The sequence below is a fragment of the Vollenhovia emeryi genome, unplaced genomic scaffold (genome assembly GCF_000949405.1).
Source record: "Vollenhovia emeryi isolate VEMERY1.0 unplaced genomic scaffold, V.emery_V1.0 DF939166.1, whole genome shotgun sequence".
Lineage (NCBI taxonomy): Eukaryota > Metazoa > Arthropoda > Insecta > Hymenoptera > Formicidae > Vollenhovia > Vollenhovia emeryi.
Window position 1 is genome coordinate 854096 of NW_011967200.1, and position 25995 is coordinate 880090.

A 25995-nucleotide genomic window follows, 5' to 3' on the forward strand; every position below is an offset into this window, starting at 1 on the left:
AAAATATCAATGGCTGATCTCGAGACTCGCGACGATTAAAAATTACGAGCTTTCAAGTTACAGGGATGCAACTGAGATAACATAAATTGCATCTTCACTTGAATTTTAAATAAGCTTTTCCGACAATATCTTACTTAAATCCGTTACATATAGAGGACTGCGCTCTACTATGAGATAGGTTTCTAATATGAGATAGAGCAGGTTTTCAATGTCCAAATTCAATCGCAAATCTTTTCTCGCAACGATTACGCGATCTAACAATGAATATTCCACTAAACAGATTTCGCTCCAAGGTCAATGAATTCATGGTGGCTGCTAATGCCTGTTAATTTAACAGAAACTCCGCTATCAGGATCCTCTATATATAAAATTACATATGTACATAACATTCAAAGTTGAATACCAAGTGGTCGACGGTAAATCAAATTTCCGAAGAGCCTCTTGGTGAAAGGAAGTGCGGGACAACTTCGTATTGCAGGCGGCAGATCGAGACTATTAACCCGGCGGCTGAATGGGATTGATAGAGAAGTCCAATGAATGTGCCGCGGGACCGCAGTCCCCCGGCGCACCAAGCAGAATGCACGGACGACGTTTATGCATGTGTGTGTCGAGTCTATGGATTGCAAGTTGCGGCACGGCAATCATGAATAAACCGAGTTTATCGATTTGACAAAAGGTCCATGCAGAGCAACGAGCGTGCAATTATCGAGCAGTCTAATGAAGAAGTGCGCGGGCATTTGTACTCGTGTACGCGACGTGCGAAAGTGGTGTCCCTTGAGGAACGAGCGCCTCTTCAGCTTGCTCGCGACGTTAGAAAGCGGGGAGTGTTATTGAAAGTAAAGCGGGTCACAATCTTTAGAAAGAATAAAAACTCACCTTTTCTCGAATCCAATTGTCTTTCGAACGTTCCCGCTTGCGATTAAACCATTGTAATCGTGAACTTCGTAATTGTACTCTTTAAAAATTAATCGGCGCATTATCACTGAAAACGGCTATAAGTGCATGGCACTGAATAATTCAGTGCTGCACTTGTAACTGTGTATCGGTGAATATTCACTGTTCTCAGTGATAATACACTGATTGACCTTTAGAGAGTAGATTTCAGGAAATGCTCATCCTTTTCTTAACTGCTCAACTCTTCGATTTTAACATCCTGTGATTGAAATCAATTTTTGATAAGTCGCAAGCTTACGACCAAACTGAGATTAATTTGTCAAGAGAAAAGCTACGAATTGTCAATTTTTTTTATATTTAACCCGCACGCGGTGATAATTCCTTCTACTTTGAAGGCCTATTTTTTTGTCACGGAACAACGAATTGCCGTCGTGATCGCACGCAGCTTTCATTTACCGAAGCGGAAAAAAAGCCACCTGCGTCGCCACTTAAAGGGACATAGGCGAGTATCGAGTTATCCACTGGTTATCTGCGGCCGCTTCGACCGCCGTCTGTACTTCCTGTTCGATCCTCGTCGTCGTCGCCGAGAAGAGACAGGCGGACGATCACGCGCGGACCATATCTTCGTGTGTTATTTATAAGTCGATGATAATTTATTTAGCTTCCCGAAGTGACTGTTGATCGCCGTCTTCCGGCGGTTTCCTCGCGCCAGACTTGCCAACGTCGTCCCGTCTGCGTACACGAGTTTCCGCTTCCGTCGCGGTCGGTAAAAGCCGCAGCGCACAAACCTATCATTTTGCTAATCGCATTACAATGTGCCGAAGCTTCGAAAGATCTTCGCGTAAATGAAGCTTTCCATAAGTACAACGTTCCATTGGATAATAATGACGTGTCGATGCTCTCCGAGCGCGAGAAAATGCCATATATTCTTGCCGAGCATTTACATCCACCGAAAATTTCTCGATTAGATCGAAAATCCCCGATAACACGCGAGGAATGTCCAGCCCACTGATTACGCCGGAGGAGAACGCGCGCAATCGCTCGATCTCTCCATCTCCCGCGTACTCGGTGGCGAAGCGCCATACGCACTCGCGTACGTATGCGTGAGTACACGTCGCATTGAAGTCAAGTGGGCTGCCGTGGAATGTCGTCCGAGGAGTTTTCGAGGGCTCCTCGAAGCCGCTGTCAAACCCCAGTACGCCTTCGTGACTGCCACGAGTGCCCCATGCGAGAGCGCCTCGAGATCGGCCGCGAGAGACGCGGCCGTGTAACGCTTCGCGGAATGAAACGCACGGACCAAGTGACGCTCCTCTCGAGGGTTTTTTTTTTTTATCTCGACGATACCGGGCACCTCGTCACGTCACCTTTCGCAAGCGGTCGCATTCCTCGGAAGGTAGCGCGTTTGTTTCACGGAAAACCATCAGCTTTCCGTTCAGCTCTCCGTAGGACGTCCTCGACCGTCCTCTCATAAATCATTAATCCTCGCGGTTCTTGCGTCAGTTATAACTTGACTCACGGGCGACTTTTCTCCCATTCGCGTCTTTTTACGAGGCCTCCCGAGATCTGTTCTCGCACAAAGCGTTGAATTATCATACCCTTAAGTTTAAATCAAAAGGTTTAAATCTACCAATGCGTAATTTTCTACCTCTCGCGGGTATTCAAATGTCAAAGACCAAACTGAAGAGAATTATTTCAACTCATTTCAGAGATTATTCGATATAATTCTCGAATTTCGTTTCAGAGATTTTCGTTGAGCTGTTTACGTTGATAGTAGTACATCTTTTTACAAAGTTTTCCGCGAGATCTGTTCTCGCACAAAGCATTGAATTATCACATCCTTAGGTTTAAATCTATCAACGCGTAATTTTCTACCTCTCGCGAGTGCCCGAATGTCAAACTGAAGAGAATCGTTTTAATTTATTTTACGAGGATTTTCATTCTTCACGCCGATAATAGCAAATCATCTATTTCTTCGATGAACCGTTGAATATATCGCGACGCATTTAACGTGGAAAATTTTTCTCTAGTTATTAATAGACATGAGAGGCGATGTCTGATACTGATAAATTATGAACATTCATTTAGACATGTTAAACACATGTTTATTGGCGGATAATTGGAGTAGCATAATCAACGGCGTCGTTAAAGTATTCATGAATATCGGCATCGACAATCGCGCAGGTATAAGAGAAACGGTAGGCAAGACCGCACGGCGAGTCTACTCTAAGTGGCTTATGGCGACCTCGTTGAATGCGATATGTGTCGCACGAAGGAAGCTATCGTCGTTACTCGCTGCCCGTCACTCGTCACGGTTATTCTTCCTCGATTTGAAATTGAGATACGCGTTATATATGGCCGGTGACATTCCCGATTACCGGTTGCTACGCGACTTTCAACGTGAAACGTTCCGTTTTAATGAAAGTTCATCTAAGGTCGCGCGAACGTTGAGTCTCCGGGACGAGAGATCCTCGGCTCACGGAAACCCACCGACGAGCCCAATAAAAAGTCATAATTCTCCCCGAGATCCGTGCGATTCTCGAGAAGCTGCGAGATCCAGATTTAATTTACTTCACATCGAACGTAGAACACTAAAGAGTTGTTTGCCGCGGGAAGGTGTTACCGGCAAACAATGTCGCGGAGGCGACAAGTGGAGACAGTCGCGGCAGCGACAGTGGACTTTAATGGGTTAATAGCGTCCGGCCTTTATGCGGGACACGCGCTTAATGACACGTGAAGAGCGCGCCGACGAAAATGTAAATAAAACGTCTCTTTTCAGGGATAATTTATACCGCTTGACGCTGACGTCGCTGACGGACCTGGAGCACGCCTCCTGGTCCGCGCCGGAGGACAAGGTCAACACCTGTCAGAATAAGGGCCAGAGCGTCGAGGATTGTCATAATTACGTCAAGGTGCTCCTCAGCAACGGCAAGAGCCTCTTCACCTGCGGCACTTACGCATTCAGCCCGTGGTGCGCGTGGCGAGAGGTACGTTCTCCAAAAGTAATCTCTGTCCGATCGGGGGACCAGTCTCGTTCATAATTACGAGCCCCCGCTGCCCGTTGCCCGTCGCGATTCGACAAGCGTCACGACGACGGACGCGGATCATCGCCGCCATTGAGCTTTTCGTCCACGACGCTAGACATTGACCCGAGATCTCGATCCTAGTAACATAGTGCATTGACTAAATATTGGTCCAATGTTGGTTATATTAGAAATGCATTGGCCGGTGTTGTCCAACGTAAAGCCAATATTGGCTGTGGAATAAATGTAAATATTGTACGATAATAATTATATAACATTAGATTGAAATTGGAAGTGCATTGACCAATATTTAGCAATGTGCTAAGAATATATATTGTATCAATATTAGACCATTATTGCTAAATAGACAAACTGGCTAAATAAGAGAAGGCGTCCATCTTGCATTATTGGGATACTAGATTTAATTATTTCCCAACATTGTGCTACTAGGGTGTGTAGCCAATCACCTGCGGCTTTTCTGTAAAAGATGCAAATTGATTGGCTACATATTTCTCGGATCGAGATCTCGGGCCGATTTCTAGCATTGTGGACACGAGGCTTTAAGACCAGTTTCACAAACATCGGTTAATTGCTAACCTCAGGTTAATTGATTTTCTGTCTCTTCTCAGATAACAAGATAGAAAAAGATAGAGTTGACTGAACTCTAGTGAACAGTTAGCCGATGTTTGTGAAACTGGCCCTTAGGCCTTTCACCAACGTCGCTTTAAGCTTAGCTTAATTCGCCCTTTGTCTCTTTCTGTTACTTTAGAAAGAGACAAACGTGCATTACACTAAGATTACGGTTAAACGACGATTTGGTGAAACCGGGCCTTGTGCCGTGCAACGCCCGATTAGGGACAGCTACGGGGTCGCCTATACAGTGGCAATTATGATTGCAGATCGAGAATATAACGAGCGTGACCAGCGAGATGTCGGGCGTGGCCATGTGCCCGTACTCGCCGCATGCGAACGTCACGGCACTTTTCTCGAGGGGTCCTTCCGGCGGGCTCTTCGCCGGCGCGCCGACCGATTTCTCCGGAGCCGATCCTGCGATCTACAGAACGCTGGCCTCCCCGACCCTCAGGACTCGACAATACGATTCCAGGTACGTTCGCGGGATGAGAAAGGGAGCGCCCGGTTGCTTCGGTCCACCTGATCCAGTCTGGAAAAATGTCACTTTACACTCGACTTGCCACAGTCCGCTTTGGTCTTCTCTTTCTTTCGAAATTGTTGCGAAATTCCTTTTACAGTTGAAAAACAAACGAGATTAATTTTATCGTAATAACCGCTTTGCAAGATTGTTGGTCTTGCTTATCGCCCCGCGATATTTATCACGCCGGAGTCCCGTTCTCTCTAAGTTCGCGCTTTCCTTTTAGGTGGCTGAACGACCCGCAGTTCGTCGGCAGCTTCGATACGGAGGATCACGTGTACTTTCTATTTCGCGAGTCCGCAGTGGAGTACATCAACTGCGGCAAGGTAAGATCGACGCCGCGGAATAATCCGCCGTGACGCGCGCGCGTCTTCCATCGCGCGCGGGACAGCGCGAGGAGGCCACTCGCGCGATTAGCGATCTCGTCTCTTCTGACTTGCGTCAGCCGTGTAATTAACCGTTTACGGTGTTGGTCGAAACGAGCGACGCGCGTCGCGGATCTGCCTCTCTCGCGCGGCAGAAAAATGATCATCCCCAGACATGATCTTAGTTCGCGCGATGTTTATCATTTTCTCAACCTATCGCCGCTCAAATTGCCGCCTAGGGATCTAATGAAACACTCTGCATCCGGTTGCGCGCAATCATACCTCGATCACGATCAAGCGCGAGGCTGAATTTGCCGCTTCAACGTGGTAGATTAATTCGCTCGACGCCGCTTCGCGAACGTCAAAAGTCAACGAGGTCGCTTGAAATGTCGATAGAAGATGCTGTTTACTCGTTTTTCATGCTTCTCTCCCATTCGAAGCGCGATTACCATTGTCTTTTACACTAGCGAAACTCGCGCCCGTCAAAGTTTAATCGTACGTTACGGCGTGTGGCTGCAGAAAATATACTCGAGGATAGCGAGGGTCTGTAAAAACGACCGAGGTGGACAGATCGTGATGAAGGACGTGTGGACGACTTTCAGTAAGGCTCGCTTGAATTGTTCCCTCCACGGCGAGTTCCCGTTCTACTATGATGAAATCCAAGGCGCGGTCTATCATCCGGAAGAGGAAATCATTTACGCGACGTTCACGACACCCATGTGAGTATCGCTCAGCGATCCGATTAATTCGAAGGCGCATTAATTATCCTCTGTGTTTATGTCTGCGCACAATCCCAGATGGACGCAAGAGACGGTAAATGGCAAATTGATTATGCGACACGCAACGCAGATGTTGGCTTCTTAACTTGCTCTACGTCAAATTCATTATTTATTACGTAACAGAGATTTGGCAACAGTGATTGATCCTAATTAAGTATTTATACTTTATATAACTCCTTAGATTTCCTGAATTTAGACAAAAATTGCATCAGTGAGTCACTTATTTTTTCATATCCCAAATTATTCCAAGTCCGTTGTTTACTACACGGAGAGAATTTTCTCTTAAAATTTATCCTGAAAATCGTGTCAACGTGGGACAACGCGGGCATTTCGAAGAATTTTGTGTGAGAGTTTTTTTGAAATTTACTAGTAAAGTGTATGGTAAAATTTCAACATACTCTCATAAGGTTGTTCAACATGCGATGTTGTCCCACGATTACATAATTTTCAGTAAGTTTCAAGAGAAAATTCCCTCCGTGTAGAGTCACATCAAGCGCGACTCGCTAACTCTCTCGGCTTTACACTCTCTATCGCTCGACTGCAACGGAATGCTTTTTCGGATGCGGAAGCTGCGATCCCTCGAAGAAGAAACCGGCATTAAATGGAATCCTTTTTTCCCTCCGTCGCAGTAACGGCATCGCAGGCTCGGCTATCTGCGCGTTCAACATGTCGGCCGTCACCGCCAGTTTTAACGGGCCTTTCAAGTATCAGAAAAATGCGGGTGCCGCCTGGGAAAGGAGACCGGTCGCCCATCATAATCGCCAGCGCTGCGGACCTCCGACCAGCACCGCGCCGCATGAGATAATGGACAATCAGTGGTACCAATTGATGGACGAGGCGGTGCAGAGCACGATGCCGGGACCGCTGCACACCGCGATCCTCGAGCGGTTCACCCATATCGCGGTGGACGTCACCCCGACGAAGCTGCACCGCAGCGTGACCGTCCTCTACGTCGCCACGGCGACCGGGCTGATCAAGAAGATCTCGGTCCTGCCTAGGACGCAGGAGACCTGCACCGTCGAAATTTGGGGACCTTTACCCTCCGCGCCGATGACGTTGCAGTTTCTCAAAGACACGCAGAGCCTCTATGTCGGCATGGAGATTGGCCTCTTACGGTAAGCCAACGACTCCCGGTGGTAGCCGTAAAATTTCATCAACCTTAGCGAACGTTACATTATCGAAACTAAAGTTAAATCGACAGCATCATCTAATTGTAAATCATGTTGCCCCAAATAAATACGTCGCTCATAAATTACGTACATTATCGCGAACGGCAAATATTGTTTGTGCCAAATGCCTCGCTAAACCGCACCGTAATGCCTTCCGTCGTTTAGCATACCTGCCGTTCAGTGTTATCGTCATCGGAGCCGTCAAGCGTGCTTGAACGCCCAGGAGCCGTATTGCGGGTGGAACGAGCATCTCATGAAGTGCGCGCAGGCACCGAAGCAGAATTACCTGGCGAATCATTGGCATCAGGAGGTCACCAAGTGTCCGGTGCTTACCGATCCTGTTGACGGAGGCTGGAGCGCGTGGAGTTCTTGGTCACCCTGCCAGCACGGCACGGGAGAACAATCGCCTGGACATATTCACACTCACGCGCACTCGCACAGCGAACACGAGGTAATTACATTCATTAGACAGTCATGTTAATACATTTGTAACGGATTCATCCCTCTGTCGACCTGAGTCTTTCGCGATTGAACGTACTAGATTTAACGTATGAGAGCATCTCCTTCGCCGTAAAGTAAATAAAATAAAACTTGAAGAGTCTCTCGAGGCTTATGAACCCTCTTTCAATCGTCAAAGTCGCGGGCAATTGATGAGCAACGCTGAAAATTTGCCTTGCAGAAAATCGACACGTGTCAGTGTCAAACTAGGGAATGCAATAATCCTCCACCGCAGCACGGCGGCGAGAGTTGCACGGGTACGCGTGTCAGAGTGACAAATTGCACCGTTCACGGCGGTTGGACCGCTTGGTCAGCTTGGTCAGAGTGCTCTCAGTCTTGCGGTTACGCGATGAAAACCCGCCGGCGGACCTGCACGAATCCGGCGCCAGCATTCGGCGGGCGCGTTTGCGTCGGACACGATCACGATGATATCATGTGCATCGATCAGCAGCCCTGTCCTGCTCCCGCTAAAGCCACTCCACCGCCTCAGATTGGTCAGTGGTCGACCTGGGGCTCTTGGCACCCGTGTTCTTCACGGCCGTGCAACGGCGGTGAGTACTCGCGACTAACATTACTGCTTAAAAAGTCAGATAGGAAACGAAAAAAAAATTCATTAGAATCTCACATACCTTATAAATAAAAACCTATAAGACTGTTACGTATAATAGTATATCATATATTATGAGAATTTCCCGAATAATAAGCCATCAGGTCTTATAATAGTGTTCAAATAGAACTCTATGCAATGCTATCCGAAATTAAAGAATTGAAAAACTCGCAGAAAAAATATTCCTTTCTTTTTTAATCATGTTTCTGATTCCTGATTTTCGTAAGTGGGCAATATATTAACGATAGAAATTTAATGTAATGTCTCATATACTGTACAAATAAAAACTTATAAGAATGTTACGCATAATTGTATATTATATGTTATGAGAATTTTCCAAATTATAAGATATCATATCTTATTATAATGTTCAAATAGAACTCTATGCAATGCTATCCGCCATTCACATAATATTGGATCTATAAAATAAGGTATAAACAAATGCAGTAAGTATCAATCGTATTTTATCAAAACTTTTGTGTACTTTCAATGTTGTACAAATGGTGTACAAATTATGTAAGTCACACAAGAAATGATAAATTCTGTCGTGAATTTCTGATTCAATATCATAAGTATTAATGTTACACAGAACTACGATAGAATATTATAAATAATCTTTTGTTAATGTCTCATAAAACGAAATGTCATTTCTTCCAGATAGATAAGGATAGCTCCCGATAGCACTATGAAACATTTAAAATCATAAGTGTTGGAAGTTATTATATAAAACTATTGATTCTCTCTCTCTGTCATTTATTCACATTAGGAAAATTTATTATAAGATTACATTTGTTATTATAAATATTTTTTCGTTATGAAAATGCCCTTCACATAGGCCATATAGATTATCATACAATTTTTCGATAATCTTTATAATTTTTATTCGTTGTCTATCTGACTTTTTAAGCAGGGATGACATCTCAGACGATACAAAGGTCAAGTAAACGCCCGAGGAAAATGTTGAATAAGATTTCAGATGCTTGCGCTATAACATAGAAACGGCATCTCGTGTTTTCTTACAAGTAAAATTATCCGTTTCCATTTTGCAGGGATACGTGTCAGAAAGAGAACCTGCGACAGCCCATCGCCGAAGAAGGGCGGTGTCGAGTGTCCGGGATGCGATTTTCAGGCAAGTCCCAAGAAAGTGTGAGAGTATATCTCCTCTTTTAGGTCTTCCCTGACAGCCAGATGGGAAATTGCAGGAATTGCTTGACGAGACCGAAATGTATTTTAGATCGAGGAGTGTAACACTCACAAATGCAGCGAGACGAAGAGATACTCCGGATGGACCCCTTGGTTGGCCGTGAATGCTAGTATACAAAGTGACAACACGGTCTACCTGGAGAAGCGTTTCCGGTTCAGTTGCCGCGCGCAGACGGATGATCCGTCAAGCGTGCGAGTACAGCTCGCCAAGGAGGAGGAACGTTCCTGCAGGAACGACGGGTCTTGTCTGAGAGGAAAGGATGCGTACGCAGAATTCATCAACGAGACTGGCTGGGGCGAATGGTCCTCTTGGGGCTTGTGCGACCGTTCTTGCGGAAGGGGTACCCAGCACAGGGTGAATATTTCCGACATCATTATCTTGATACGATCTTGTCTGAAATAAAATCTTGTTTTACAGAGCACTTTGGAAACCGAATGTTCGCGCCATTTTATTTAACATTTTATTTATTTAAAAGTGAAATGAAACCAGAAAGTAAAATTGTTTGTGTGCACTCAAGTATTACGATTCCATTACGGTTCTGAAAAATGTAGATAATTTAATTCAAAGCGATCGAAATGTTTTAGCAGTTTATTGACGTTTGCTACAAAAGCGAATGCAAGTTACATTTTCTTTGCAGACGAGACAATGCGAGTCGCCACCTTGCGAGGGTGTTTCCACGCAGAGTAGAGTCTGCAATTCACACCCGTGCCGCTTGAATTCCGGCACTGGTAATACGGCAGAGGGTCAATGGTCATGCTGGACAGAATGGTCCGAATGCTCGGCAACATGCGGCGTCGGAGTGCGTACGAGGACGAGAGAATGCCTTGGCCCGGAGAGTTGCAGCGGCCCGAGATTGGCCAGGGAGACTTGCGAAATGCCCAGTTGCGAATCGCTGGCTGGTTGGGACACGTGGTCGCGTTGGACGCCCTGCGATGGTGACCGTCAGCAGCATCGGAAGCGAACGTGCCTTCAGCATGGGCCCGGCATGTGTCAGGGATCAAATCGCGAGACACGCGACTGCCTTCCAGACTGCATGGATAATGGTGAGTTTGTTGGAATAATTTTAAGTTACGATGTCCACGAGACAATATATTTCAATATTAAATACGATTTTTACATTTGATTGTGAAAATTGACTGAAGATTAACACTGATGATCATTGTTTTTCTTTTCCAGACGTAAACGCCTTGCCTTCGAGCGTGGACAGTTCGGGCGTCACGGTGGGCGCAGTAGTGGGCAGCTGTGTGATCAGTTTCATCATCGGCCTGGCCTTAACCGCGGTGCTGTGCTTCTGCTATTTAAAACGACGCAAGCCGAGCATTCCAGGGAGTCCGCATTACATCAGTAAGCAGAATTCTTACGTCATCGTGCCGTTGAAGGAGGTAAGGCCCGAAGAAGCGTACACAATTGTTAACCGCGTCGTCTTTCGCGCGCGAATATATACTTGAAAGAATATTAATTCTTACAGGTGAACGCGAAGCGACAGCCCAGTTTTTCGGGCAGCACCAACGGAAACGGTACTCTACGCGGTAAGAACAATCCCAACGTCAACGGCCTCGGCAGCCCCAAGTTATATCCAAAGAGTCTCGATTACGAGTCCGCCACTCTGAAGCGTAACAGTCACGGCCAGCAACACATCCGTGCCGATCTCGATCAGGACAAGTATTACTGAACGAGTTTACTGGTGATCTGTGTTCTGGTCTCTTCAAGCGCGTGATTTTTCGTGTGATTTATTCGTACAGTGAGTCGTAATGCCGAGCACGAATGCGAACTCATTCCACCCATTTGCTGCACGTAAACTTTGTTGATCGATTAGCGTTCGATTGATGTCAAAGTGGCAAGTGTGAAAACGAACGTCCTGTTACAGGAAAAATGTATTTACTTAATTAAGTTAAGGCGTCATCTTCGACGTAAAAGTGACGTAAAAACGACAAACACATGATCGATCACACAAGCGCCTGTTCACAAGACTACATGTTTTTAGTATTAGATAAGCGATGTACGTGTTCTCCGACGCGTTTGAGAGTAAAGGCTAATCTACAATGTGTCCTTTGCGTCTGGAAACATTCTATTTCCTGGCCAATAGATACGTTTACAAAATTTGGGCGAGTTGATAAACTGTGCATTACACATTGTACAATCGTAAATTGTCGGCAAGTTTGTCAAGCGTTTTGATTTGTTTACACAAAATAGAATGTTTCTAGATGCAGGAAGCACATTGTAGATTGGGCTTTAATGACGCTGCGATTAACGATGCAAGTTAGTTGACGACATTGTTCAATATTGAATGATAAAAATTCGGTATATGTTTCGAGGGGGACATGACAATATTCTTTCTTCAGTTGTCGTATCTTAAAATATTGTATATGAGATAATGGCATTTCGTGATGCATCGTTCGTCGTGCGATGCGGTAACTCAGCTGACTCCCAGGAGAAAGCCGTTGTTTCGAGAAAGTTTATAAGAGTTTATTTTTGTTCTGTGTATATATATCGGTGAAAAAGAGAGACAGAGAGAATGAGAACGAACGAAATCGATAATCAATCCCGCTCACGCTTGGGCATTCAACTTTGGCTCATCCGTATAAAGTTTTATGATTTCTCACGGGAATAATTTTTCATCACTTTATACTTGCAAGATTGTATTCATTCAAGGCGAAGTTAACAAGAAAGAAGGATACTGCAACTCACGCTTAGGCTGCCGAGGATTGATGGATTGATTGATTTAGAGAGATATATATATAAAGTTGTACAAATACAAAGTGTATTATGTAGGTTTGCGTGAAGATATTTTGGAGAGATGATTTGTCTTTTTTGTTTTTTATTCAAGAGAAATATCGAATTTTATACCGAGTAACGTAGTGCCATGATACGGAGTTGTACATAAGAATGTATCTTCTTAAACGTAGCTGTACGAGTGAAGCGAATGCGTATATTATGTAAGAAGTGAACACACACGTCGCGCGACGATTGCATTTATATTGGCTCACATTGAGTCGCGCCCGCGAATTACGTTTATGCATGCGACCGCACTGAAATAATTTATGTTTCTCCTTGCCAAGTTTAAGGAGAGACACGAATTTCTGGTTTAAAACCTGAGGGAATCGCTGATGTCTTCCAGATCATAAAGGCTAATCTACAACGTGTCCTTTTGCGTCTAGAAACATTCTATTTCCTAGCCAATAAATACGTTTACAAAATTTGGGCAAGTTGATAAATTGTGCATTATACATTGTACAATCGTAAATTGTCGACAAGTTTGTTAAGCGTTTTGATTTGTTTACATAAAATAGAATGTTTCTAGATGCAGGAAGCACATTGTAGATTAGGCTTAAGAGTTTGCGCGTTAATTGTTTCCTGCGAGTTTATGTACTTCCCGTCGTGGAAAGAATGTGAAATAATGATATGTGAAGTAACGTAAGGTCGCGAAATTTATGATGTAACAATGTTTAATGTTGCCAAGCATCAGATAAGTTATCATTATCGAGGTCACATGTATACGCGAGTAATAAATACCGTACCCGATGCATTTATCCCGCGCACTTGTTTGTAATATAGACAATAAAGACATTCTTTCTTTTTTACGACTCCGTAAGTACTTCAAATCAAATGCCAATCTTCGCAATAAAAACGAATCTTCAATGTTATACTTTTAGCTCGCGAAGAAAAGCACGAGAGCTCGTTTCTACAAATCAGCCGCGAATTTTTCTATCTGACTGATAGCGTAGTCCATGGACGACTTCGTGGGTGGCGGTTGGCAGTTCACGACCATGCGAAAGAAATTGCCGAGCTCCTTCTGCGCCAACGGCGTATAACTAATCAGGAGAGAGCCGTCCAGCGTCATGCGTTTTTTTATCTGCGTTGTGACCTCGTACAGTTTCTTCCACCAAGCTGGAGTCTCCTTCTGATTGCGCATCATCGGCGGTACATACCTGAAAAGATACTCCGCCGTTACAACCGCGTATCTCCGCGAGAACGTGGAGTTTCTTACCAAAAGCAGACATTGGAACACTGATAGTGAGATTGCACCAGCCGGAAGCCAGTAGTCTCCTTAATTCGCTTTAGAAAGTATTCCGCGCAGGACATCGCTTGTTCCACCGATCGCGCGAGGCCGATCTTGCCGCGGGCTTTCCACATTAACCAGAACTTCATTGCGTCGACCTTGGAGGATTTTTAAATTAATTTTCAGTCGATGTGTTTTCGGTCAACTTGTAGCGATGTTTAAACGATATTCTAAGTTTTGTCTCTTCTAACGTGCTTTTCCACAGATTCTGAAACGAACCTTGGACCTTTCTATATATTTAGGAGTTACTATGACTGACAATGAGAACCGATACGATATCAGGTATCTCGTAAACCTGACAAACTTGTGATTACCTTTCTACCGCATTGTACGCTTTTATCGCCCGTGTCCCAACTGACGTCGTAAAATTTGTCCTGCTGGAAAAGATACCTGGCTTGGGCGCAATTCACCTCGTGCAGCGCATTTTTACCTTTGACCAGGAATAAAGAGCATTGCAACGGCACACCGAGCATCTTGTGCGGGTTCCAAGACACGGAGTCCGACCTGAACCGTGAAAGTTAAACAAAGAGAATTGATTAGAAAGACCCATTTGTGCCATTGAATATCGCTATTCTTGAAGTCGCAGAAAGGAAAGTATTTCCCCATTCTTTCACAGGTTCTTTCGTAGGTGGGTACTATTTTGTCTAAACATCTCAACGAAATTTGACTGCATTGATATAAACGAGGGACAGCGATTATTCAAGACGACAATAATTGCGAACCCGCCGACTTTGGAATTTCAAAAAGGCTCGCCGCTCTCCTTTCATGACGACACGGTCATAATAATTACATTTCGATGCCCCGCAGCCTGTACCGGTACTTTTCCGAGAACAGCAAGGTCCCCCCGAGACAAGCCTGCAACGAATCTCTGTTAAAATTACGTCGGTCCCTCGAGCTAATCAGCTCTCACAAGCTTATACGAACGTCTACGTGCAGCCAGAGTGACTCGTTTCGGCATATCGCGGCAATTTCCGGCAACGGATCAATGGCACCTAGCACCGTGGTCCCGGCGGTGGCGTTCACGAAGAACGGTAGTTTCCCGTCGCTCTTCGCCTTCATTAGAAGTCTCTTCAGGTCACCCACTTTCATGCGGCCAAACTCATCCGTCTTCACCTATAACGGAAGGACATGCTCTCGCGATTGGTCGTGACCATTAACTTAAAGATCCGGTTAGAATCCATTCATTTTTAGAGCCAATATTCATTTTTCAAAGAAAAATTTTACTAAGGAAAATGAGAGAATGTAAAATATATTATTCCACTATACAAACAGCCCACTATCGTCGTTCGATGAACGTTTGCTGCAACCAAAAATAAGGTAAAATTCTTGCATTCTAACTTATTAACGTGAAATCTGGCGTTTATAAAAATCTAATAACAGTTATTATTACAAATTGGACTGTGAATTAATCGCAACTTCTTTGATTTTACTCTCTCTCGAGAGGATTAGGATGCACTTCTTTAATTGAATCTCGCTATCTCTTCGCGTTTCCGTACCTTGTAAACTTGATCGGTGCCAAAGCCCAACCAATTGGCAGCTTTCAGGATTGAGTAATGACTGTCTTCGCTAGTGAAACACGCTAGAGGCGATTTCAGCGAACAGAGTCCCGACTTTTTCACATACGGCATTATTTTGTGCCTGGCCAGCAACATTCCATACATATTCGATATGCTACCGCCTGGACACATCATACCGTCCGCGTCCGGCATCGGCGGGTAGCCGACCAGCTCCAGTGACTTTTGTATCACTTCTCGCTCCATCAGAGTAAACACAGGCGCGACTTCGTAGGTATACCTAACAGAAAACATCCGCAATCGCGGTTAACAACTAGCTCGTATTCCACTTCATTTAGACGCAGCATCTAGTATTTACAACTGTGAAAGGCATTCCTGAAGTCATAATCGGACAGAAGTTATCTAACTTCTCATTTCTCTATCGAAATCAAAACTTTATTAGTGATGATAAGGACTTCGATACATCATTAATTGAAATTCATGTAGGTCGTGCACCATCCGAGACGCAAACTGGGTTAGCAATGTTGTCTGGTGCTCACGAGACGATAACGAAATAGCTCTGATTACTCATCGCGTTTCGTCAAGAAAGGCAGATAAAACTGCATCCCGCAAAACACGAAGCGTACACATTGCCCAATATTTTAGATCGTTTTGCATTGTTTTGGAAACTGTTCTTACTGGCTGGTGTTCAACACGTCCGTCAACCAAGAGCCAATTAATCCGTACTCGTCGACCCCGGCGTAGAGTTGATTGTGAAAATGCGGACTGGACGTTTTCACGGAGTATCGTATAGTCTGTCTTATCGCCGTTTCTATTTCCTTGCCGCTCGCTGGGTTGTCATCCAAAGAGAGTGACATCTTTTTCTGCGCAAAAATAACATCAAGTAAGAAAGAAATTATTACAAGGTTGAATAAGAAGGCGATTATTAAAATTAACGCTCCTGAACTTTAGACAAATTATAATTCATGTCACGATTCAGAATAGAATTGCTATCGATGGTACCAGTTATTTATTCACGTTTTCTCACCCTCGATTTCGACTTGATACAAAAAACACGCAAGGAATCAAAATATATGGCATGTGTATAAAATATATATCAAAATGTTTTTTTAATATATATAATATGTAAATAAATATAATATATGCAAGTACACAATATAAAATTATGAAACAAAATTCTATTTAAGAATTTCACGTGAATTGTAAATTGTCAAAAAATTGTTTCAATGGGCTTTAGCATCGTAATTTCTATGGCAATACATGTTCCTCGCATATACACTTCAGACAATAAACAACCAGCTAACTAATGTTTAAACTATTGGGATTATCTGAATTCTCAATAATCCTAGGCTCGAAATCCGAGTCTGTAAACACGTTAATTTCAGATCTCGAAGCATTTCTTATAATTCCGATTCATAAAGGAACTTCCTGAAAAAAATGATACGTTATCGCGGCGTGTCAAAGTTCCTCGAAGAAAGCGACAATTCGTCTGGCGAACATTCGCATTAACGCCGCAATCGTTGACCCCATACCTATATCGCAAACTTCTGCGTATCATATTAGTAAATATTCCACGAGCAAGTATTCCGCTGTGCACCATGGAATATTTTCTCCCGCCGGAATCCATTGCTATGTGCGCTGCATCGAGGATCGTTGAAGCATTCAAGATAAATACACAATGAAAATGGAACAAAGGTATTCATTATTATATTCTATTATACAATTAATCTTATTATTTTTCTAAATATTGCTAACGATTTTCATAATGCGTTTCATTATATTAATCTTGCTCTCAAGTACTTAAGAATAGTCTTAACAGAAAACACTGTGTTTAAGAAGAAAAAGAGAAATGCTCAAAAAATGTAATTCTAAAGCAAATGTTAGGAGGTAAAAATGTACGGTAAAATAAACAATTACATTTTTTTTCTAACTACTATACGACAATTTCAATGTTACTGTTACAAAAGTATTCTCAAATTCGTTAAACATCGGTATACTATGTTAAAAAGACTATTTTACCAAAGGAGATTAAACCAAGTCTAAATATTTGATTGTCATATCATTATTAATTTTATACATCGTTTAATATAAGTTTTAATAATTTTGCAATTAAGTTTTTACTTAAAGCACATTTGAAATGAATAAATTAAAATAAACACTTTCACATTTCTTCGTCATTCAAGGTATAAATGAAATTATTAATCCTCATTTAATTGTAACAGGAAAACAATTAAAAATATAATGTAACATACAGACAATGTGACATTATAACCGAAGTAAAATAAGAAGTTTAAAGGAGTTTTAAAAAGACACTTTCGTGTAGAAACGAGTTAATATATGAAAGACTTTTGCACGACAGCTAACACAGAAAATAAAGTTATTATTCACCTGTAAATATGCGGGGTAACGGAATCGCACAACAGGTTGATCATCCGATCGGTCGAACGCATGCTCCTCCTTGAGAATCTTCAGAAACTTCTCCAACAGATCGATGATGCCGTTGGTACTTGATGCAGCCATCGCGAAGAGTACACTGACCGACCAACCGACAAATCCACCGGCCCGCTTGTTGGGTCCCTTCCATTTCGACTCACCGCAAGCGAATCGCTCTTTGTCGCAGTCGTTGAAAACGCGTCGTACGTACGTGAACCTCAGTGATTCTATCGTGCGGCTGCAAAGTTCCAATTACTCATAGAGTTCATCTCGCCGTCACGCTCGAGTTGGTGCTTGCACTTTGGCTTTTCGCAAATCGCATACAAATACAACGAGAGTTGAATTACTGACGCGTGCTCTAGATACCAATACTCCAGATACTTAGAAAAGTTTGAGCGCGATTAGAACGATTTACGGACGTCTTATAGATTTTAAATGTCGGTATCGAATAATTCTGGTACTATCCGCAGCTTCTAATTGTAATCTTAAACAATTAAATCGCATTTTTCTATGAAAACCATAGAAAATCATAGCAAAAAATTTGTTCCTTAAAGAAAAGTTACGTGATTAGTAGATTATTGTCTCTTTCTCATTCTGCCTTGTAATAAATTCTATTTAAACACAGTATTAAGTGTCGCTTCGCGACTCTATGCAGTTTAAAAATACAGAAATCCGACCCTCAGGAGACAATTTAGCGAAAACAGACTTTTGAAATAAAGGATCGCTACAATTGAATGTTTTAAGAACTGCGGTTTTATTGAACACTTCTCTTTCTTTCATGCCATATTTTACGTTACGATTATAAATAGTATAAGTTGCATTATCACACAGACACAATGCGCAATTGTAAAGAAACGTGGACATATCTCTTTCTTATGATAACGAAAAGAAAACAAAGCATAATGAACTACCGAAGTGTAAAAAGATATCTTGCGATGCGTGCATGCTATAATTATTAACAAAAAAATATTCGTATCTAATATTCTAAAGATGTTGCGTAATAGTGAATGAATTATCGCATTTTTATGAAAAACTTTCAAGCAATGATTTAACTCGAAGAAACTATTTTATCTTAACAGGATTTACATAAGAGTATACATCTTTGTTTCTATATATATTCTATATGTCCCTAAAGAAGGAAAGTAGATATAATACAAGTGAATCACATCGGCAAGTTAATTCCATTTTCATTAATACGCAAAGTTTTATGACTTGACAAATTTTTTTTCAGTGAAAAGAAGTAATTCTTTCTTCAAACGATGAATGGGCGCGTCGAATATATAAGTTCTCCAATGTTTTACATGTGATAAGCTCATTAACGAAAACAGCCATGAAAACACTTGGTCTACAAGTCAGCTTGTTCTATTTGATTGAGAATGTAATCCATGGACAATTCCGTAGGTGGCAAAGGCAGTTGACGATCATGAAAGAAATTACCAAGCCGCAGCTGCGGTAACGACGCACAAGTGATCATGAGAGAACCCTCCAGAATCAAACGTTTCTTTATCTCGACTGTGACAGCATGCAGTCTCCCCCACCAAGCTGGAGTCTCCTTCTGATCACGCATACTCGGAGGTATGTACCTAAGACCCGTCATGATTAAATCTTGAATTTTGCGATAACATGATTTTACTTACCAAGAGCAAACAATGTTACTATTGTAACGAGCGAAAATCAACGGTTTTCTTGACTTGCCTGAGGAAGTATCTCGCGCAGAACATGGCTCGGTCCACAGATAGCCGTAAACCGCTTGTACCGCGAGCTTTCATTAACCAAAATTTCACTGCGTCGACCTTGGAATATATCAAATATTAAAGCGATAGGATGATGGCCATTTTTCAGTCAATATCCATAAAAAATTGAATAAAAACTTAATTTTTCAGATGCCCTTTAAAAATTAAGTGCCTTTCGGATGTCTTTTCGATTTTTTACAAATAAATGTAAACTGTTACAAAAATGATACAGTGTTTCGTAAAATAAGTATAAAAATGGTGACCTGTTATTATCTTCCTACTGCACTGTACGCTCTTCGCATTTGTGTCCAAATCGGTTTTACAAAATTTGCCATCTTGTTCAACTCCAGCATTATTTGCATCCGACACAAGGAACTGATTCTTGAGCAAGAGCCTACTTCTGGTCAGGATCAAAGAACACTGATACGGCGCGCCGAGCGTATATTATGCGGATTCCAGGTCACCGAGTTCGAACTATATCGATCGGAATAAAAAGAATAAATAAAGAAAAGCTGCTAATCTCTCCATTCGTATCTAGGAAGTATAATTTTTAAACCTTCTAGACATCGCCAAAGGAAAGAAAAAGATCCTTTGAACTCTTAAACTTTGCTCAACATTTCACTGCACAGACTTCATTCATTTTGAATAAATTGCACACGTAACAATTGCGTAAGATCGACGTACTGATTATTTGTAATCTGATCGGATACGAATGATCCCTACGTCGACGTTGAATTGCAAAGTGATCTCTTCCTTTTCTTGAAACGTGAACAACTACGATTCTATTCAGTTTATGTACCTAGAGTTTATGGCTGCTTTCCTTTTAGAGAACACAGTCGACATTTTTTACACAGATCGACACATGTCGCTTTCCATTTAAAATTTAATTCAAATTCAATCGACACTTTTCGACACTTTGCTCGGGAGGAAAGTCGGAGTTGTGTTTCTGACCGAAGAACGCATTCGCTCCGAGTATTCCGATAGAATCTTTTTTCGACAGAACCTTGTCTTACAGTCTCGTTCTTTAAATCTTTGTCATTTCACAGTGGCAAACTGTGCCTGAGTGTGTTAACTTGTGTCGATTTGTGTCTCCTAAAAGGAAAGCAGCCTATGTAAGCCGCCTATGTGTAGCCATATCGATTTTAGCCAACAGATCTAGGCGATTTCCCGTAATGGATCGACAGCCCCAAATACCGGAGTGCCGGCGATGGCATTCCCGAAGAACGGCAATTTCCATCGTCTTATCGCTCTTCTTACACCTTTCTTCAGATCACCCACGTTCTTCCGACCAAACCGATCCTTTTTTCACCTGTAACAAAAGGATTCTTATGTAATTATCACCTTTAAAATCCAGGTAAATTTCATTCAATCGTCTTCAAAGCAAAATCAAATGATCTCTTTTAGTCTAGTATTTAACAAGCAAAATTAACATCAGTTCGCATATATAGAAGTCGTTCGACGATCACTTATTGCAGCTGTAGGCAAGATAAGAATTTGGTAAGCTTGAAAATGTAACACACTAAACGTGAGTTTCCTTGGATTCCCTTTGTCTTGTCTTGTTCTAGAACGTAGTTCCTAGCCAGTATCATTACACACATGATCGATATGTTGCCACCCGGCGCCATAATACCTTCCCCGCGAAGTGATTGTGGATAGCTTATCAACTTCAATGGCGCTTTTATCACGTCTTTTTCTATCAACGTAAACACGGGGGCGACTTCACAATTATTCCCAAGAAAGAAGCTCGAGAAGTATAAATTACCCGTTATTTAATTTGTAATTCCCTTAAACGTGATTTTATTTAATTGTATATCCCAAATTATTCCTGAAATTATTATAAAAAAAAGAAGTATGATTTTACGAAGTATGATTTGACGAAACTAAACTTTTCTAGAAATTTTAGGGTCTTTAATACGCGTTATTTGAAACTTTGTCTTCTCGAATTCAAATTAAATTAGCAGTTTTATCTGTAGCTCTACGAAATAATACATTAAAAATTATAATTATAATTAAAAAGTCACATTTAAAATTACATTTTATTGCCGATCGAATAACTGTTAATAACCTTCATACCTTCGTGACTTATAATTTATGTTATGATTATTTTCATTAAATATTATATATTTGATTATCACATAGACGTAGCGTACGATTGCAAAGAAACCCGAATATATTTCACTACGTTTTCGTGAAAACAAACCAAAACTCAATGAAAAAAGAGATTTTAAGAGACGTGCTAATTATTATTAAATGTTCCATATATTGCGTAATATTCCATTTTTCACAAAAAATTTAGACGTCCGAGCTTCACGTCTTTCACACCTGTAACAATATAAGCAAAAATAAGAGAGAATACTTAGAAAAGACGTAGAAATTATCTTTATTTTCATTATTCTATTCCACTAAATTTAATTCGACTTTTTACATATTTATATGGTTTTCTTTCTATTATGTTACAGGCTTATTGCGCCAATAGGAAACAAAACTCGATTGGAAGTATTGTGCATAATCAAGTATACGATCCGTACAAAAATTGTGTTTGTCCTGATTGCTTGCGGCGTGACAGACGGCGCTATAACGTCGAGGGGTAACCGTGGAATGATACCCTTCATGGAGGCCCACTGACCCTCGCAGAGCTCATGAAAGGTCAGACGTAGCAGCGACTGACCGCCCAGTATGCCCGGACCCCTGCATGTTGCACCGGCCCCAAATTCCCAGATACTCCAATTGCCTGTCATGATTAGAACCCGCTGTATCTGCAACGGAGTGGTCAAATTCGCGAAGCTGGCGAATCTTTTGCGCAACCAGGAAGCAACGTAAGAGGCACGGCAATCGCAATGCCAGGGATTTTGGCCCAGGCGTACTTGCTGAATAGTGGATATGGCGTCCATACTACCAGCTGGCAAGAAGGAGAGGTCGTTCGATTCCAGTTGCCTAAAATATTACGACACGGTGACAGAGAATGGGGAAAAGTTTTTTTTTAACAGGCCAAAATGTATTTTTAAACTGGAATTTAGCACAACAAAAACTTATAAAACACAATTCTAATTCTACGTAGGTACAGATATATCTCAAAGGCATCACTCGTCATAATATCAAGTGAGAAAATATATACAAATAATTTTTAATATTAAACAGTATTAATTTCAAGTATGACTCACAATTTTTTTAAGTTCGGCGTGTCCTCGAAAACTCCTGATTGCAATATTCTCAGTCGATTGGATTGCAGGAAAAGAGAAGTGAGATTGGACAAGCCGCGAAAAACGCCTCTTGCTAGGATTTCTATGCGATTGCCATAGAGAATAAGACGTTCCAAAGACGTAGAATTGTTGAATAATCCAGACGGCAAGTATTTTATATGATTGTGTCCTAATCGAAGCTCCCGAAGACCCATCATACCGTGAAAGGCCCTTGCGTCAATCTATCGTAAAGATTCTAATTATTTAAACCTAAAGAGAAATAATTCTCCAAAAGCTTATAACATATCCCATAACACGTAATAAATATTTTTATAGAAGACATATCGTGTAATTTATATACTAGCGTTGTAATTCTTAAAATTACAACAAAATATAAATGATATTTACACGAGATATTCTGTTGCTTGATATTTCCAAAATTTCCAATTGTGTTAGGGTCAAAAACAATCCTTTGGGCACCTCCGTCAATCGATTGTTCCGCATATTCAACTCTTTGAGAGATGCCAGCTCTTTGAATACTCCGCTAGGCAGCTCTTTCAAACGATTCTCCTCGAGAGCGAGGCGTTTGAGATTAATAGTATCCCAGAAAACTGAAACGGGTAATCTCGCTAGTCGATTTTTGCCCAGCAACAATTCATCAAGATTCCCGAGACCATGAAATGCACCAGGCGGTAATAATGAGATACGATTGAAGGAGAGATCCAGTAAAGCCAAGTGGCCGTTGCTCAAGAAAAGATCCTCCGGCAAAGTACGGAGTTTATTTGACGACAGATCGCTAAATCGAATAAAAAAACTATGTGTTAAATTTTTTTCGACTTATAAGAAGAAACATCGAATTTCAAATTAAAACAAATGAATCTCATCAATATACATTAGTACATCTTTTTCTCTTAGCAAGATGTATTAAATATAATAATTTTTTATATAGTTACAGACGTATATGCTATACTTCTACAGATGAATCGTTCACAAGCATTTCTTTTTTTTTACATTTAATATTTGTCAAAAAACAAGTAAAGCAACTTGATATCTAAAAAATTGATTCAACTATGTGAAAGATCTATTAAGATACTGGCACGCCTAATGAGATCAATTTTTACATTCCTCTTCTAATTTGTTACTAGTCGTAGGCATCTCACATACAGTATTCGGAGATTCCTTAGTCCAAAAAGTTGATTGTGTTGCATTTCCTTCAAGAGATTGTTACTCAATCTGACATTTGCGATACCGTGCAACGGCTGAAACAAGCTCGGCGCCAAATGCTCGACTAGATTGCTGCTCAGATCCCTGTAATTCACAGTTTCGTTATTACGTGCATCTCTCGGTCGTTACATGACTTACAGATGGTGTAACTGCGTCATGTTCCTAAACGTGTCTCTATGCAGAGCGCTGAGTCGATTACTCCCGAGATCCCTGAAAGTACATACGCACCAAGTAAATGATCCTTCCATTCTTTAACTATTTGTATTATAATTAAATATGCATAAACATATGTACATTTTCTTTAATAACAGGAAAAAAAATTAATATCACTAAATGTTTCAGCATACAAAAGTCACAATTTAAACAACAGAGTAATTATTTTATAATGTGCAATATAAAAAAGGGATTTTATTTCAAAACTAAATAGAATTTACATATTGTACACAAAGTTACGATTTTATTTGCAAAATTATGTAAGTCTGTCGCTTCAAGTTTCAACAGTAACACTTTCGATTGCTTCTCCGAAAGGTATCCATCATCGAACACCTGTCACACAAACATAACGATGTTATCTTTCAAATTGCTTACAGCCTCAGCACATCAGCGGGGACCAATTGCGTCGGGGGTAGATACAGCAGATTGTATCTCCAGCAGGACACCGATTTCATTTCCGGTACGCACTTGCACGGTCCCTCGGCACAGACCTCCCAGTCCTCCTCTTTCAAGCCGATCTGCCAAACTGCAGGGTATGGATAAATGTTTTCATGTCTTTGACCGTGTATGTGATACGACGAATCGTGAGATTCTTACCGGGATGTTCGACCGCTCGCAACCTGCGTTCGAGACTCGACAGCCGATTCTCCATCTCCTCGAAGATCGATCCCTCCGCGGACATCGACGAATAATCCGTATCTGCGCTCATATGTGCAAGACGTTTCGTTTCAAGTTTCGCGATTGTGTCTCTTAAATCGTATAGGAAACACACACAAATAATATTACAGAAAAAATTGCAGTAGATTCGAAAATTTTGCTTCGGTCCATTTTCATGAAGATCTATCTTTCACGACATATCTTCTTTACATAAAAATTATTTGTTCTTTTAGCAAGAAACTCTGTAGCGAATGTTCAGATTCAGAAAAGAAAAACATTAACGAAGACCAAGCTATGCCAGAAGAATCTATAAAAGTTGAGAATTTGCCTTCACCGTCATCTTCGCCTCCAATTACTTCTACACATCCCAAAATTTTGGAAGAATCTATAACAGTTGAGAATTTGTCTTCAGAATCATCTTCATGTCCAACCGATGTTTATCACAATTACATTTAGGAAGAATACGATATAAAATCTGAAGGTTCCCCTTCACCTTTAGATGATAAATCTTCAGGTGATAAATAAAGACTCGCTATCACTATATAATCACAGCAAAACACGTCTCTTCGACTACTCTGATAATTAATTTGTTCAATTACCTGTAGAAGTCCCAGTACTCGCGGTGCAGATATGCGAGACGAGCGAGTGTGTGCTCGTCTCGCATAATGAAAGGAAGACGATTGCACGGTAGATCTTTGAGAATAAGTCGGTCATGTCACGGACGGTTCGAACTAGATGGACATTGTAGACAGGACAAAGTACGCTGAACTGAAGATGCGGTGCGCGACTAACGTCCTTCGTTGCACATGGTCGCATCCTCATTATCTTGGACATTGATTTGGAAGATAAACTTATTACAACGAAGATTGACGGACAATGGCCCCACGCGTACAAATTATGGCCTTTCACGCACGCTGCGTACACACGCTTAATAAATCAATGTCTAACGTTTATAAAATTTACGAAAGCCATTTATAAGATTTTTTTTTAATAATTAATCGGTACAACATTATTTTCCAAAGATATCGTACGTTTATTATGAATATTAAATATGGTTAATTTCTACTGAGATAGTTTTGACGCAGTTATTTTATATAAATATAAATTTAACAATTCAATAAAAATGATGGTCATATTATAGCAAGAACGAATATAATAAAAAGAATAATTCTGTCTTCTTTTCGCCTAAAGATTAATATGTCTTTCACGTTTAGCCATCTAGAAGAGTAGTTACGAAGCTTTAACATTTGTTTGTCAATTGATAACGATAGCCTGTCTGGAGTGTGTCGACACCAT

At 41.5% G+C, this 25995-nt stretch overlaps 3 protein-coding genes and 3 long non-coding RNA genes across 6 annotated transcripts in view; 4 read left to right on the forward strand and 2 right to left on the reverse strand.

Moving 5' to 3' along the window:
* The window catches only part of LOC105564353 (semaphorin-5B), a 108599-nt gene extending 95698 nt beyond the window's left edge, over nucleotides 1-12901 (forward strand). The window contains exons 4-15 of the mRNA XM_012016668.1: nucleotides 3671-3878; nucleotides 4814-5019; nucleotides 5291-5390; nucleotides 5949-6148; nucleotides 6838-7323; nucleotides 7543-7828; nucleotides 8057-8426; nucleotides 9532-9611; nucleotides 9717-10040; nucleotides 10324-10729; nucleotides 10863-11068; nucleotides 11155-12901. Of these exons, the coding sequence (XP_011872058.1) occupies nucleotides 3671-3878; nucleotides 4814-5019; nucleotides 5291-5390; nucleotides 5949-6148; nucleotides 6838-7323; nucleotides 7543-7828; nucleotides 8057-8426; nucleotides 9532-9611; nucleotides 9717-10040; nucleotides 10324-10729; nucleotides 10863-11068; nucleotides 11155-11358 (3076 nt within the window). The 3' untranslated portion in view covers nucleotides 11359-12901. The remainder of the gene's footprint in view (nucleotides 1-3670; nucleotides 3879-4813; nucleotides 5020-5290; nucleotides 5391-5948; nucleotides 6149-6837; nucleotides 7324-7542; nucleotides 7829-8056; nucleotides 8427-9531; nucleotides 9612-9716; nucleotides 10041-10323; nucleotides 10730-10862; nucleotides 11069-11154) is intronic.
* A 213-nt stretch (nucleotides 12902-13114) lies between these two features.
* Nucleotides 13115-19200, reverse strand: LOC105564360 (cysteine sulfinic acid decarboxylase). Its single transcript, XM_012016671.1, has 9 exons — nucleotides 19131-19200; nucleotides 17649-17931; nucleotides 15939-16123; nucleotides 15243-15540; nucleotides 14671-14859; nucleotides 14537-14601; nucleotides 14061-14250; nucleotides 13675-13844; nucleotides 13115-13615 (listed from the first exon to the last, which is right to left on the reverse strand). The coding sequence occupies exons 2-9, from the start codon at nucleotides 17778-17780 to the stop codon at nucleotides 13369-13371; spliced, it is 1476 nt and encodes a 491-aa protein (XP_011872061.1). The 5' UTR covers nucleotides 17781-17931; nucleotides 19131-19200; the 3' UTR covers nucleotides 13115-13368.
* Nucleotides 19194-21960, forward strand: LOC105564359. The gene is made up of 3 exons (XR_001009115.1): nucleotides 19194-19268; nucleotides 20573-20780; nucleotides 21886-21960. It is a non-coding gene; the product is annotated as an uncharacterized LOC105564359 (long non-coding RNA).
* On the reverse strand, nucleotides 21449-25534 carry LOC105564358 (leucine-rich repeat-containing protein 15-like). The gene is made up of 9 exons (XM_012016670.1): nucleotides 25299-25534; nucleotides 24640-24741; nucleotides 24418-24568; nucleotides 23968-24039; nucleotides 23770-23913; nucleotides 23014-23401; nucleotides 22588-22847; nucleotides 21955-22360; nucleotides 21449-21748 (listed from the first exon to the last, which is right to left on the reverse strand). The coding sequence occupies exons 1-9, from the start codon at nucleotides 25531-25533 to the stop codon at nucleotides 21743-21745; spliced, it is 1764 nt and encodes a 587-aa protein (XP_011872060.1). The 5' UTR covers nucleotide 25534; the 3' UTR covers nucleotides 21449-21742.
* On the forward strand, nucleotides 22320-24489 carry LOC105564357. The gene is made up of 3 exons (XR_001009114.1): nucleotides 22320-22525; nucleotides 22656-22771; nucleotides 24420-24489. It is a non-coding gene; the product is annotated as an uncharacterized LOC105564357 (long non-coding RNA).
* Nucleotides 24503-25380, forward strand: LOC105564355. Its single transcript, XR_001009113.1, has 3 exons — nucleotides 24503-24575; nucleotides 24933-25213; nucleotides 25305-25380. It is a non-coding gene; the product is annotated as an uncharacterized LOC105564355 (long non-coding RNA).
* Nucleotides 25535-25995: the final 461 nt, after the last annotated feature.

What these genes read in the sequence shown, in the direction of transcription:
- LOC105564360 (XM_012016671.1), bottom strand. Translation starts at nt 17,780, where the DNA reads ATGGCTGCATCAAGTACCAACGGCATCATCGATCTGTTGGAGAAGTTT. An exon ending in GACGTGTTGAACACCAGCCA is followed by an intron (nt 15,541 to 15,938) that starts GTAAGAACAGTT and finishes GTTTTCTGTTAG; the next exon opens with GTATACCTACGAAGTCGCGC. An exon ending in GCACCGATCAAGTTTACAAG is followed by an intron (nt 14,860 to 15,242) that starts GTACGGAAACGC and finishes CTTCCGTTATAG; the next exon opens with GTGAAGACGGATGAGTTTGG.
- LOC105564358 (XM_012016670.1), bottom strand. Translation starts at nt 25,533, where the DNA reads ATGTCCAAGATAATGAGGATGCGACCATGTGCAACGAAGGACGTTAGT. An exon ending in CCCGCTGATGTGCTGAGGCT is followed by an intron (nt 24,040 to 24,417) that starts GTAAGCAATTTG and finishes ATGTACTTTCAG; the next exon opens with GGATCTCGGGAGTAATCGAC. An exon ending in ATGACGCAGTTACACCATCT is followed by an intron (nt 23,914 to 23,967) that starts GTAAGTCATGTA and finishes TGTGAATTACAG; the next exon opens with GGATCTGAGCAGCAATCTAG.